Source organism: Falco rusticolus, chromosome Z (genome assembly GCF_015220075.1).
Source record: "Falco rusticolus isolate bFalRus1 chromosome Z, bFalRus1.pri, whole genome shotgun sequence".
Classification (NCBI taxonomy): Eukaryota; Metazoa; Chordata; class Aves; order Falconiformes; family Falconidae; genus Falco; species Falco rusticolus.
The window spans coordinates 919,773-934,371 of NC_051210.1; the positions used below are offsets into that span (position 1 = coordinate 919,773).

The 14,599-nt window shown below is 40.1% G+C and overlaps 1 protein-coding gene across 4 annotated transcripts in view; it reads left to right on the plus strand.

Annotated features, from left to right (window-relative positions):
* Positions 1–32: 32 nt before the first annotated feature.
* The window catches only part of MSH3 (mutS homolog 3), a 113,200-nt gene continuing 98,633 nt past the window's right edge, over positions 33–14,599 (plus strand). For 3 of the 4 annotated variants that reach the window (XM_037372699.1, XM_037372702.1, XM_037372701.1), the window contains exons 1-8: positions 33–212; positions 1,936–2,059; positions 3,082–3,305; positions 6,808–7,020; positions 8,325–8,441; positions 9,187–9,304; positions 10,556–10,698; positions 11,651–11,817. In XM_037372699.1, the coding sequence (XP_037228596.1) occupies positions 102–212; positions 1,936–2,059; positions 3,082–3,305; positions 6,808–7,020; positions 8,325–8,441; positions 9,187–9,304; positions 10,556–10,698; positions 11,651–11,817 (1,217 nt within the window). In that variant the 5' untranslated portion in view covers positions 33–101. The remainder of the gene's footprint in view (positions 213–1,935; positions 2,060–3,081; positions 3,306–6,807; positions 7,021–8,324; positions 8,442–9,186; positions 9,305–10,555; positions 10,699–11,650; positions 11,818–14,599) is intronic. The other variant, XM_037372700.1, reaches the window with a different exon arrangement.

Below are 14,599 nucleotides of genomic sequence, written 5' to 3' on the forward strand. Positions count from 1 at the left end.
TCCCCTCTCCTGCGGCCCCGCCCTGCGCCTGCTGTCGCATCCGGCGGGGAAGGTGGTGCCAGTGCCCGCGGCCGGGCTCCGCCATCGCTGCCGCCGTTGCCATGCCGCGGGGGCGGCGGCGGGAACGCGGCGGCGGGGGGCAGCAGCTGGTGCTGAGCAGGTTCTTCGGAGCGGCGGGGAGCGGCGGGGAGCAGGGTGCCGCCCGGCAGACGGTGCGCCCGGGGCGGTGGCGGTTGGGGCTCAGGGCGCCTGAAGGGCGAGGGGCCGGGCCGCAGGGGCCCTCAGGTCCTGTCACCTCTTGATGGTGGCGAAGGGCCCTCGGGCCTGTCTGGTTACCTCGTGTCACTAAGTCGTGTCTGAAAGGGTGGCCCGAGCTGGCCACGGCCCCGCCGCGCCAGGTGCCCTGCGGTGGCCCCACCAACAGACGGGGCCTTCCAGTCACCGGTGCTTGCTGTAGCATCGTTGCCTTGTGTAACACGGTAGCGATACCTCGTTCTTCGGAAACAGCTAGGACATGCCCGCCTTGTTGGAACTGAGGCTTGGTAGGGGTTTGGCGTGCAAGTTTGGGTCACGGGCCTTAGCGCCTTTGCAGTCGTGTTGGACCCTCTGGCACAGGTTCTGCCGCCCGGCGTGCAGCGGGTTAAGCTCATGGCCCAGGTCGTGGTGGAGCTCGGGCAACTCTGCCTGCACTGTTAGGTGCAGGGCTGAGGGAGCCTGCAGCAATACGGCAGCTTCTCCATGCTGCTGCTGGGAAAAAATTGCTGTCTCAGCAACTGGATTTCATTCTGAGTTCATATTCTCCAGTCTCCCAGTAGTTTGTGTTTCTAGCCCTTTCTAGCCCCTGGGAACGCATGCTTTTCTCAGTTGTGTTTCAAATCAACCTTTTTTGTTACTTTTGGTCCAAATACATTACAAAAGGTGTGATTGTCCCTTTCTGTCCATGCAGAAAAATTGCTTTGTAATTAGTGTTGATCTGGTGGTATGTAATAGTGGATGTGGAAGGGAAACATTGCCATTCCTGTGGGCTGTGCATATGGATGCATTATGTAGAGGTTACCAGCTTATTGACTGAGGATAGAGTTCCTGCTTAGTTACAAGGAGATTGAATTTCCCAGTAATACACTTAAAACATCTTGAGATTACCATATGAATCGTGCATGCAAGCTGCTAAAAGCACCAGTTGTGTTTGTCTGCAGAGTGAAATGGTAGTGTGTTTATACGTTATTGCAGTTGCAAGTTACTTCTTTATATTTAGTCATATTTCTTACATTCTGTCAAACAGAAAACATCAGTGATGAAACAACATAAATTGATGAATTTTCTGTTTATGAAGTGTTAAAAGTACATGTGTCAAAAGCCATCTAAGGAGCACTAGTCAAAAGTACTGTATTCTATCCAAACTCAGGATGATGCTAGCTAGGTGTTTACAGATAGTTTAGGAAAATCTTTTAACGCTTTGGGGACGGTGTGGAGAAGACACTCTTCCATCATTGGGATGTAGGCTATAGGAAGCCGTGCTTTTCAGAGGTGAATAGCCAGTATCTGGCAAGAGGAGGGCTCTGAACTGTGGAAATGAGGATTTGCAGAAGAGATCTGATTCAGACACAGGGCAGTAGTGTGTGGTATGATGGGAGAGTCTGTTAAGTGCTGGTTCAGTTCTCTAGCTCTAAGCTGCCTTTTGAAGGTGTGGTAGCTGCAGGTGTTTCTTCTCTAGTGCAACAGCCAATTTCTTCACAGAATGCACTATCTCTTTTCGTGTTGTAGCCTTGAATGTTAGAGGAACTATTTTATTAGAAAAAAATGTAGATAGGTAAAATAGTTAGGGATTTAATATATTGTAAAGTCATTTTACGTTACCTCTTTATGTAATGATGGGTGCGTTATTTTCCTTTGTGGAGGATGGCAAAGAACTACTTTGTTTAATTTATGTTTCAGGCTTCTGAATTTGGCACAAAAAGGAGAAAATCAACTGAAAGCAATGAACCCTGTGAGAAGAAGACCAAGGCACAACAGATTACTCTAGAAGACATCTGTAATCCATTGAAGACTCAGGATAAAAGTGAGTTGACTGTAAACAAACCTTCAAGCATTTATACCCAATAAATAGTTTTTCATTGTCAAATGTAAAAAAAAAATGTTGGATACTTTAGGAAGTATCTCTTGAGTATAGCAGACATCTCTGAAGAGCCATTATGAGCATAATAGCTACACTTCTAAAGCACCTGTCTGTGGCTCAGAAGCTAGGTATTTGAGCCTTGCTCCAAAATTACTCTGCAAATCCCCTTCAGCTGACTCAGCTTTAACAGGTTGTTCAGTCAGTGAAGTCTGGATGCCCACGCAGAAATGCTGTAACTTCCCTTTCTGTGTTAATTATACAATCTGTCTTTTAGTCTCAGGCTGAAGCTTACTGACACCTGACAGCTCTGTAGAGTCTGCCCTTTGACTGGGATACCTAAAGACTACCTTAGAGTAAATACTTCTAATGCAGTGCTCTTAACTGCGAAATGGCAACCACTTAATTACAGTGAAAATGCCCATGCTCTATTTGGCTTTGAACCATGAATTAAAAAAGTTAATGGTGCTAGTAGAAAAAAAGTAATCACTGAATATAAAGTTCATTACACTTATAATTCATTGAAAAGAATTAGCCGCTATAATTTTTTTAAAGAGGGTGCTATATGCAGTTTTGTGGATATGATGAAGTATCACTCAGACACCATCAACTAGCAATACTACTCCTTAAAAACTGCTGAAAAAAATACCATGTCTGCCAATATTCTTAGCTAATTTTGTGGCTTTACAATTATCAGTCCAGAAAATAATTGTACTGCTTCTCCCATGTATGAAGAAGCATTTAAGTGAGGAGTATTGACTTTCCAGGGAAGTAACTAAGCTGATTACATGCATGGTTCGATCAGGCTGGCAGAAATAGTGCAATGGGAGAGGAGAGGAGAGGGAATGCAGGGAAGAGAGAGACGGAGCAAGCTGATTGTGTTCTCTGCTTACTGATGTCATTCTGGTAGACATTCTGTTTCAGCAAATAAGTTGCTAATATGTTTTTGTTGTGTGTTTTTACTGAAGAAGAACCTCTGAAGTGTGAAAAGCCTCGTATATGTTTGCAAACTCTAGACAGACTGAGAGAATTCTGCAGTGATTCAGACCAGCAGTGTAACAGAGTCCAGAAGGATAGTTCTCAGGAAAAGGAATCTCTGAGTTTGGAAAAATGTCCTGCTATTATTGGGAGAAGTTCAGAACTGAAAAACCATCTGCAATCTTGGGACAGTAGCCCAAAGGTTGCTCAGAAGGTATGTAGAGCTTTGATCCAGTGCTGTGTAGATTACTTCTTATGGCTTAAGGAAAGCAAGCTTTGGCACAAGATTCCTTTTGTGTTTTTGTATTCTGTCATGAAATAATGCAGCACGACCCAGTAGACCGGTGTTTGTATACAGATGTTTTCCTGGCAGTCTTAGCACAGTGAGCAGAATGCATCTTACAGCTCTTCTGTGATACCACTGAAAAAAATCAGTAATGAGCAGAAATGCTGGCAGTGTATCTTGTTACTGTGAACGAACCTATAATATCGTAATAACAAATGTTCAGTGTGTCCCTTTGCTCAGCTTTCTTTCAAGTTGTATGAGTTTTGATATGGGCTGTAAAATTCCTAACAGGCTTTCTTTGCAAATATATGATTCAGAATTATTACTGAAATGTAGCTTAATCCCCTTGTTTATAAAAAACCTTACTACTAAAGATACCACTTTTTTTTTTCCATCTGCAGAAGGTATGGATAGCTCCCTTGAAAATTATCATTATACCTATGATACACATCAATAACAGTGTAGTAGTGCTTTGTTTCCCATTTAATTATGGGGCTAATTAACATTAGTTAATTGGTTTGGTTTGGGCCAGCTTGCTCATTTTGAAGTATTCAGGTCCTAAAAGGCGTCTCTTGGCTTACTGTGGTGGCGGTGTGTTGGGACTCAACTGCTCTTTAACAAAGCTTTACATCTGGCTTTTTGAAGGAAGGAAGTTGTGTGAAAGGTTGTAAAAGTTGATTTGACTTTCCGTGTCTGAAGGTCATGACCTTAAACTGAGTTGTTTGAGTTGTGTGAACATGAGATCAATATAAGAATAATGAATTCAACAGCTTGTGGCAAGAGATTTCTGTTGTTATAAGGGATTGAGGATATGTAGATGTGGTCAGTTGGAGAACACAGAAAACTAATTCCTTCTCTGTCCCTCTTTCAAACCCTTGTCTGTCTGGAACTTCTTGATTTCTGATCCTTTGTCCGTGCAATTACATTGACATCAGATGCTGTCCCTGCTAGTTTAACCTGTAAATCATACTTCGGTGTGTCTCACAGGTGTTTGAGAACCAGTTCTAGATGCTGAAATTATGACATGTGTGTGTTCTAACACATGTACGTATTTGCAAAACGCATGGGAAGTATTTGGTGACTTTCTTTTCTGTAACACTGGAGACAGCACGTGGCTGGTATAGGCTGTCGGTTAAAAATGGGTGTGTTAAAGTAAGCACAGCAGAAGTGCACATTCGGTGAGCAAAGGAATGTGCAACTCTCCATCCACCAGGCTGTGGGCCTAAGATGGTTGGTTGTTTCTGCAGAATTCAGGGTTCTCTTTTGCTTTGAACAGATGTGTGTGTTGATTTTCCAGGTATCAGCTGGTGCAGTGTTTATGCCTTCCTATTCCAAAGTTGGTTTCCAGTGCACTAACACTGGTGTGCTTTTTATAGCAGTATTGCCACTGCATATTCATATGCTTAGGTGCTTGTTGCCAAAGAGCACTTGGGTCCAGTTGATCACACGTTGTCTGTGAGATGATGGCAGCTGTTAACTCTCCCTTCCTAGATCATGAGGAAGGTTGGCTTTAAGCGTGTGCAGAGAGATTCTGCAGGCAAGGTGTGTGTGAAGTGGGTGGTGAAACACTGGCTCAGGCTGCCTAGAGCAGCTGTGGGTGCCCCATCCCTGGCAGGGCGCAAGGCCAGGCTGGACGGGGCTGGGGGCAGCCTGGGCTGGGGGGGGGTGTCCCTGTCCATGCAGGGGGGGTGGGACTAGATGACCTTTAAAGGTCCCCTCCAACCCAAACCATTCTATGATACTATGAAAGTAAAAGTAAAGAGCAATTATTCCGTACTTAATATGCTCAGTAGGTAGTGAGGATTCATGACATACTTGACAGAGCATTGCTAGCATCTTTATAGGACACTTACTGAGTGGGCTGGCCAGGCAATCAGGTGAGGAAGGGCTGGCCTGCCATCCTTGGAGTGGCTTATCTTAGGTGTTTGTGTCTTGCTTTTTTCTGAGTTACAGCCTTTTTATGTGACTAATTTTCATCTAAATTCCTTAAGCAGCTAACTTACAGCCATTCAACTTCCTTGTGTGTTTTTACTACTTTTACTTTTGTGACCTTATTTCACATGCTTTTTCACAAGAGTTTTGTCTGTAAAATGAGATGCGGTCACGCTGCTTGGCTGGCACAGAGCTTGGATTGAAGACAGCTGAATCCTTAGGCTGAGGATTCTGCAGCTGAGACATTTAAGCTTTTGGGGCCATCTGAGTTCTAGGCATGGTACAGCTTTGTTTGTATTCGGCTATGTTGTCTATGGTGTCTGCTTGTCAAATAGGTCGTCCCTTGATTCTGTGCAATTCTGGGAATTTCACAATTTGCAGTTAACAGTACAGATAAGTCGTCTTTTTTTCCCCATTGTCTTCTACCTGCATTCTTTGTACATTCCCATGACTCAAAGTATATGATTTGCACTACCTCTGTGTTTCTTCTTCTGAGCTACCATTGCTCCTAAACAGTCTGTTGACTTCGTTCCTTGTAATCTAGATGGGACAATTGTTAGAAATGGAAGTTTACCATATTTAATTGCAGATACAGAAACTCACAGCACAACCTGCTCAATTGTGTTTTGTGTAGTCATACACTTTAAAAACTTGTGGAGAGTATTGTCTTTGTATTTCATCTTTTTAAATCACTTTTATGAGTACTTGGTGTTGATACAAGTGAGGAGGAATTTTGCTGTAAGTGAAGCGCATCTTATCAGTGTTGTTCACTGCACTTCTAAAAGACTGAATCCATCACCCTGCTTACAATAACGAACAAAACAAAGTTGCAGAGCTAAAGTTGTTTGGCTAACATAGGCTACACAATGTCACTGTAAATGATAAATTCCAAGAGAGTGGGCTCAAAGCCTTAACTGTTAAGCATTTTAGAAACTGTTATATAGATTTCGTGTGGTTAAGAATAAATTATTTTGGGAGGTTTGCTGAGCTTATGAAGGAAGGGTAGACTGGAGAAGAAATACAGTTTTGGTGCTTGAGACGATCAACTGAGACTCATACTGAATTGGGTTATTTCTTGATTTACTGTGGCGTTTTGGAACACCATTAATCTCTCTGTGGTGCAGTTTCTCATCTGTAAATTGGAGTAGTAATTCATCCTTATTTTTATATCTGACCGGTTTTGACTGCCCGGTCTTTGCAGCCTGTGTGCCTCTTGGTCTGTTTTGAGAGCTCATGATACCACAGGGATCTGATTTCAGCTGAGATGTGTGAGCACTGTGTTGAAGTTGACTAATTGATGTAATATCTTTGACTTCCATGACTTTTAATTCCAATTAAACTGTATTCTGTATATCCTACTTTAATAGTTTGGCTGCAGTTCTTGGGGCTATTTGATGCAAGAACAGCCTAGCTCTATGGTCTATGTGAGTCAAGGTCTGCAGGGGCGATGGATTTATTTGATGATTCCTAACTATACTTTTCCATCTTTTATTTACAGGAGGAGTTACATTGTGATCTTAGTCAGTTTTCTGCATCTCTGAAGTCTTATGAAAATACCCAATATACTTCAGATACAAACCTTAATAAGAGAACCAAAAGTATTTACACTCCACTAGAACTTCAATTCATAGAAATGAAGAAACGCTATAAGGATGCTGTTTTGTGTGTGGAATGTGGATACAAATATCGATTCTTTGGAGAAGATGCAGAGGTAATTTTTGCCAGGGTTATGGAAAGACACTTGTGTTGTGTTGGTGTCGTACTAGGGTCTGTGGCGATTCCCAGAAGTAAGGTTTTTGTGGGGCATAAATTTCGTAGGTTGTTTTTAGTACTCAAAATCAAGACAAAAAATCTGCATGCTTAAGTTGAAGACTATCCACTGTGCATATGCTTTCTACCACAATAGCATTTACGATTTTGTAATCATATGCTAGTGCTTGCTGTCCTGCATATGGGGAAATTAAGATGAGGTCATAGGGTAATTATTTGTCAGAGTTAAAACTGAAAAACTTTCAGAGGTGAATTTTCTATCGTGGCCTAAAACTCTACTAGGAGTATTTCAGTTTGGAAGACAGTGGAGTGAGTGCTGTAAAAGTAGATGCATATAGCTGGTATAGCCTGAGTGCAGAGACCATCTTGTATGCATGTTCAGATGCAGCACCTGTATGTGCCAGATCTGTAGGAACTGGAAAGTACTTTGCAACAAACATTATTTTAAAGTGATGGCTCATAAATGGTTCATAATGATATTTTTTTTTCATGATCTGTCCCAAAGTCATTGCTACCAGCCTTTGATCTGTGCTATTTCTACACTTGAGACCAGTGAGAAACTTTGCTTAGTTACTGGGAATTACTTATGATAATCAAATTTGTACTCTGTAATTTGTCTACTTGCTTACTGGTGCACTCACAGTCCAGAAACAGAAATACACTATCCAGGTACAGAATTCAGTGTTTGTCTGCAGTTCCTGTTCAAGACCACTCTCCCTAGTCATTGGGCAAAAAAGCAATTAGAGAGCGTACATTGTAATGTCACATTTTAACAAGTGTTGTTACTCTTTTTCTGTGAAGTATGTAGTTTCCACTGCTGTTTGATACTGATTTTTCAGTATTTTAATTGATTAGCTAGCTTAATACCATCTGTATAACCACAATTAAAATACCTCCATTCTTTTTGCATTTTTAGTGTTGTGAAAATTACTTGACCCTTTGTTGAACTGTGTTGCAGAATCTGTGTGTGTGGTGTAGGTGGTTTACGTCATGGTGGTAAAGATAAACATGCAGCGTAGTAATCTGGCACGTGAAGTCTGTGGTACTGAGGCCCCTGTTTGTGACCATGTGCTGGGACAGAAGGTGGAGAGGCCCAGCTCTCTGGGCTTTTTCCTGTAACATTTTCCTTTTGACACTGGAATTCTATTTGTAGTTGTGCATCAGTGTTGTCACAGAGATGAGCTCCTTTCCTTCAAAATGTCACAATTTAAACTATCGTCTGACTCTTCTTCTTGTACTTTGCAGATTGCAGCTAAAGAACTAAACATTTATTGTCATCAGGATCATAACTTTATGACTGCCAGTATACCGACTCACAGACTGTTTGTCCATGTGCGGCGACTTGTAGCAAAAGGATATAAGGTTATCCCTGGCTTTTATTAAATGGTGTTAAGGACAGAATAGCAGTGAAATAATTTACTGTACTAGTCTTGTTTCAGCTGAGGAGTGGGAAACTCATCGGCTGTTTTTGCAGTTAAAATGGCTAACTGTTTCAATTTTGCTGTTGTGATGAGCATCACAAAATTTAAGTAGATTCAATCTTATTTCATTTTACAAAAGGTATCTTTGTGTTTTCTAGAACAGTTCTTTCTCTTGGTTTTTATCAAGCCTTTGCATTTGATAGAAATACTTATATATCCTCTCTCTCTCTGTCTCATTCTTCCTCACATCCTTGTTTTTCTTATCCTAGCCCAGATGTTTTTTCTTTCTTTTCCTTCCTGTTGTTGATCCCTGTAATTTTGACTTTCTGTGATACCTCTTTTTTTTTTCTGCTTATGAGAAAAGGGCCTGTTGAATCTAAATTGATAGCAGCAACCGTTCTCTGGCAAGTGGTGAACTCTAGCAAAATTATTTCAAAATAGGATGGGAGAAGTTGAGAAGGCAGTTAGAAGTGGATAGAACATAAGAACAAGCGGTGCCTTATATCCTCAGTAGCAGGATCAATGCTAGCCTCTGCCCTTGCTGCTCAGCTTTAATGATGCATTTGCTGTTTGTACGTTTTAAAAGATCTCCAAATTTACAGAAGAATAATAAAAAATTACTTGTTTAAATAAATTATTTGTTATTAATCAAAGAGGTAATTTTGTTTCTTGCTGTGTGCCTGTAGGTTGGAGTGGTAAAACAAATGGAAACTGCAGCACTGAAGGCTGCTGGAGAAAATAAAAGCTCTCTCTTCAGCCGGAAACTGACTGCTCTCTACACTAAGTCTACACTTATTGGAGAAGATATCCTTTTCAAACAAGTTTGGTTTTGGACTATAATCTTCCATGTATGAGAGGCTGTAATTCTAGTATTACCAGCTAGATGAAACATGAGTAGCTAGCGGTTGACATAAGAGTGGCAGCAGGAAATAAAGTTCCTTTAATTTTAAGTTGTGGTAAACCGTGGTGCTGGGTTTATAAAGAATTTAATCTCTTCAGGGCTCTAGGTTTGTTGTGAAACAGCAGGGCCTGTGTTTACTGTAGTTGCTTTCTGAAGTCAGAGAGTGGACTTCCCAAGTCTACAGTGTTCTGTAGATCTTGTCTTCAGCTACCTGTTTGACCAAACTGAGAATGCATAACAATAGTGATTCAAGAGGGTGTGAAGGAAGAATTGATTGGTTTGGTTTAAGTGAAAAGAAGGTGATAAAATCAATGGACTATTGAAAATCTAGCTGGGTAACTGACCCCTGACTGTTAAAACAAAGGAAATGTGAAAATGAGATAGTGAAAATTTCAACCAGTGAAATTGTCTTAATTTCTTTTCTTCTGGTTTTTGTTTTCATATCTTCTGCATTATCTACATCATGTTTTTTCCTTTAGTATCTCAAACTAGTACTTACTAGATACCAAGAGCTAAAAAGATTGCTAGATTAATGCCTGTGAGGTTGCATTTAAGGAGTAGGTCAGGGAAGCAGATAGAAGTCCTGAGATTTTGTTGGAAAACTTCTAGTGTACTTACAGACTCTATCGCAGTGGTTGGCAAACTCAGTGAAAGCAGGTGCAGCAGTATAACCCAACCTGGTGGACAGGTATGCTACAAGTTTTGAATGCAACTAACCTAATGCTCCTGCTAAGATGTATACTTTTGTAAAGCATTGCCTGCTTTTCAGGTGCTTTGTACCTGGTGCATTCTGTTTTTTCTGTTAGGTGCATGTGGTGTGGATATGAAGTCAAAATGGCAAGGTATAGCAGCCCGTGTGCAGAATCAGCTGCTGGTTTAACTTTTGAAATAGCTGCTCTTGCTTGAATGAGGAGACCCACAAGACACTCAAAGATGGCCTTTGCGTGCCACGCACTGACTTCAGTCCTCGGTGCTGACAGTCATCTGAGTTCACCAAAATTGTCATAGGAGTCAAGCTAATGAAAGTCAAATTAGACCTTTAGTCCAGAAGACCTAACACAAAATCTAGTTGAGAAGGACTGAAATCCAGAAGGACCTGTGAATAATGCACCAAAATCTGTGTATTGCCTGGTGTTTTTTTTAACATTTGTTACATGTGAACCCTTTGCTGAAGCTAGATGATTCTGTAGATGTCGAAGAGGTAACAACAGAGGTCCCTGATAACTACCTCCTCTGTGTCTGTGAAAACGGAGAAAAATTTGACAGGAAGAAAGGTGACATTGTTATAGGCATTATGGTAAGTTAGTTTCACAGGGGAACTGATATTTTAGGGTTTATGTGGGGTTTTTTGGGGCGTTGTTTTGTTGGGGTTTTTCTGAAAGGTGGGTGGTAATTTACAGTTGTCCTGTTTTTTAGAATTTTTTGGGTTTTGTTTATTTTGTAACAAGGTGCAGTTTAGATAGGATATCATCTGTGTGTGAATCGTGAGCGCCTTACATTTGAAAACTGCAGAAAAGGTCTGAAGTTGATAGTTGAATATTCCTAACACTGTTATTGCTGCCATACCACTTGAAAACGTAACAGTGTTTTAACCAAATATAGGGAAATCATTAGTTCAGATGCTTTAGTAACTTTAGATGTTTTTAGGGTCAATGTTTTAAAGCTTGTGAGCACTTTTTTCCTTTACAAAATGTTATTTAGAGGAAGAGTCTTAATACTTTTATTGTTTCCTCTTCAGATTTGTATTCTCTTTTATGGTGAAGATTAAAATCAGGATTGTTTAACTGGCAAAACACAGTGATAACAAAAGCCTAGTCTGCTGGTAATTCATTAATTTAAAAGTGTCTTGATTGTGCTTGTGTTTGCCACACTGCAGCTGGGAGAGAACAACAAAAGCAGGTGCTATTATGACAGGCTGAATTGCATGTACCTTCTGTAGACTTCCAATTACATAAATAGTAATAAAAGTCAAGCAATGTTGGATTGATAACAGGAACACATTTACACTGTTAAGGTATTGCTATCATTTACTAAGATAAAATTGTGATAGTTGTTTGAAGTTACTATCGTATCATAGATTTGAAAAACATGATTTTTTGATCTGCCACTGTTAATAAGCATGTGGGTGCTATATAATTTTGTGCTACATGCCATAAATTTCATTTCTGGCTTAACAGTTTGAGTTACTGAAACACTTCCTGAAAATTTAAATATTCAATGCATATGATGTTGTTATTATTATTCGACAGGCAATCCAACCAACTACCGGAGAAGTAATTTTTGATAGTTTTCGGGACTGTGCATCTCGCTTAGAATTAGAGAGTCGGGTTTTGCGTCTGCAGCCAGTTGAAATAATACTTCCGTCTACCTTGTCAGATCAATCTGAAAAGCTCATCAACAGTATAACTTCCATGAGGTATGTTCTATGGGGATTTTGTTGTGGGTTTTTTTTTTGCCTTTTTTTTTTTTTTTTTAATTACAGCATAGCTGTTGATGGAATTTAGATCTAGAAGCAAGTATGTACGTGCAGTTCTGTAATGGCCTGTTTTGGAATGTCTGGGCTGAAAATTCCCCAAATCCCAAATAGTTTGCTACTAGGTTGAAAATTACCTAATTCCAACTAAGTTTTGGGTGGCCATTCTGAAAATTGTATTTAGACTGTAATTCATGGCTTCTGTGTCCGACCTATGAAAGATTTGTGTGCCTAAACATTTGTTGTTTTCATTTAGACCATCTTGCTTCCACATTTCTGGTCATGTGATCCACTGGATTTATTTCAGTGCTCAAACACTTCTCTTTGGGATGTGAAAGTGGTGTTGTGTGGCTGTTTTTCTTATTTGTCATAGTTTTAAGATCTCTAAAAGGCATGAAACTTATTTTCTGTTCATGTGGATAGGTATAGAAAACCTTTGCAACTGGTATTTTCATTCTGTTTGTCCTTGTATACTATCTTGAACTGGGATACAAACTTGCAAATATCGTGACTGATGATCTGTTTATGTTTTGATTTCTCTGTGTATTTCAAGAGTAAATTCATTACATGTTTTCTATATCAATTTTACTGTAGAATAAAGCCAGAATAGGATCTAATTTGTAGGATGACAGATGAAGGATAAAGCCATCCTATGAACATATGTGGTGAACTTGTGAAATCTTGCAGATGTAATTTTTTGTGAGAAAATACCAGCTTTTTCACTTTGTTTCTTTTTTAACTGTGCAGCTCTGTGCTGTAGAGAACTAGCTTTGAGTTTGGCATTTCTGTTTTGAATGAACTAGTTACAAAGTATCATATTTTTCTTCTGTGTGTTAACAAAGCTACAGAAGGCCAAAGAAAAAGGGATGTATTACATAGGCAGAGTTTTGTACTGCGGAGAAGATACAAGTATTATCACCCTTCCATATTGTAAAGAAAATTCATCACAGTCACGTGAATGGTACCTACCTGACAGTCAACTCTGTACCTTGACTACCTCACTTAAATTCCACCCAAGTCATCATTTTGTAGCTTGCTGTAATGCTCCAGATGACTGAGCTGCTGAATCAGTCTGCATTCTGTTCCCCACCTCTGCCAGTGTAATCCTTATTTACCCCCTTTTAGAAAAAAGAATAAAAAGTTGACATGAAGTGGTCGGTAGGCATCATCTCATTGGGAAAAGCTGATTTTTGTGGCACATTATAGAACTTGCACAGATGTTGCTGTACTCAGCTATCAAACTTTCAAGGGCACATGTACATGAGAGGCAAGATTGGGATGAGGGGCTGAAAATGTCTGATTTGGTGTTAGGCATCTTAAGAGAATGTGGCTTGGGAAAGTGTTATTCATCATCATTCAGTGGTGGTGTGGTGCTTACACTTGTAGTGAAGTGTGCTCTTGTCATACTAGGCTCTTTCATTCCCTCAGCTCATGTATGGACTGCAAAGCCATAATGAGCTGAAAGTCTACTCTAATTACTAAGAAAGCAATATCAATGCATTTCCTTGCAGTGAAGTGGCTTGTTAAGACTTGGGCAGATAAAATACCCGATTAGGAGGAAGTAACAAACCTTCTCTAGTTGCCAGCAGATGGACTTCTGTGGTTAGTGCAAAAAAGGATTACTTTTGTAACTCCCTCCTTTGTGAATCAATTATATAGGAGTATGCCCAAAATATTTCTCACTACACCATGGTGAAGATTAACAATTCCTATCAATTCCTATTTTTGTTTGTTTTGGCTTTTTTTGTTGCTGGTGCTGTGCACTGACAGTTTTGTGGGTGCCAGAGGAAGGTGAAATGATGTAATAAGCCAGCAAAGCAAGTGAATTTTTCAGAAACAAGGTAATTCTGATGCAGGTTTGAAAGAGTGATTATATGGGGGTTTTTTTTGGGTTGTGCACAGCTGAGAATGTTAGTAACTTCTCATTTCTATTAAGAACAAAAAAATACCACGCATTAGCTGATTTTGTGAACAGATATTACCTTGTATTTTTTTCCCCTTTCTGGCAATTTACTCGGCAGCTCTCCAGCCTAAGTGTTCCTAATTACATGGGAATTGTAAAAATAAAATGCATTACTTCAGTAGACTTCAGTAGCCTTATAGGAAAAAGTTCATGGATTTTCTCGTATCGATGTTTTAACCACTAGAGGGCCCTGAAGTCCGTAATTTAAGTGGTTCCAGTTTGCTGCTTTCTTGTGCTTTTAATTAGGCTCTGGTTTTTCTGTAACGGTTTTTATGCAGGCAGTAATTTTATTTTAATGCCTATTGAATGGTCTAAAGTATTCGGTTTTGATTATTTTTCATTACCTGCTAATTTTATTCTTTGTCTGCTGTTTTCTAATAACTCCTGCTGAGAATGATCAGTTAGCTGGGGGAGGTTTCGTTTTATAATTTTTTTAAGACCTTTCAGACTAAAGCCATGGGAACTAGATCTTGTGTTTCAATAAGGCTCCTCATCTCAGTGTATTTGTGATGCAGTGGAGAACCACTGAATTTATAAGACCAGAGTATGGATGGCAGAGAAAAATAGTCCCAGGAGGTGTGCAGTTTGGAGTGGTTAAAAGCAGAGAAGAGAAGGGTTTTTCTGCTCGCTGCATGCCCATGTTGTGTAAGAATTGCACCAGGGTTTGCCTGTGTAACTTGGTATAATTTAGTTTTGGATGTTGCATATTAGAACTTCACACTGAGCGACCAAGATGATGTAGCCTAGGTCTTTTCCAGCACA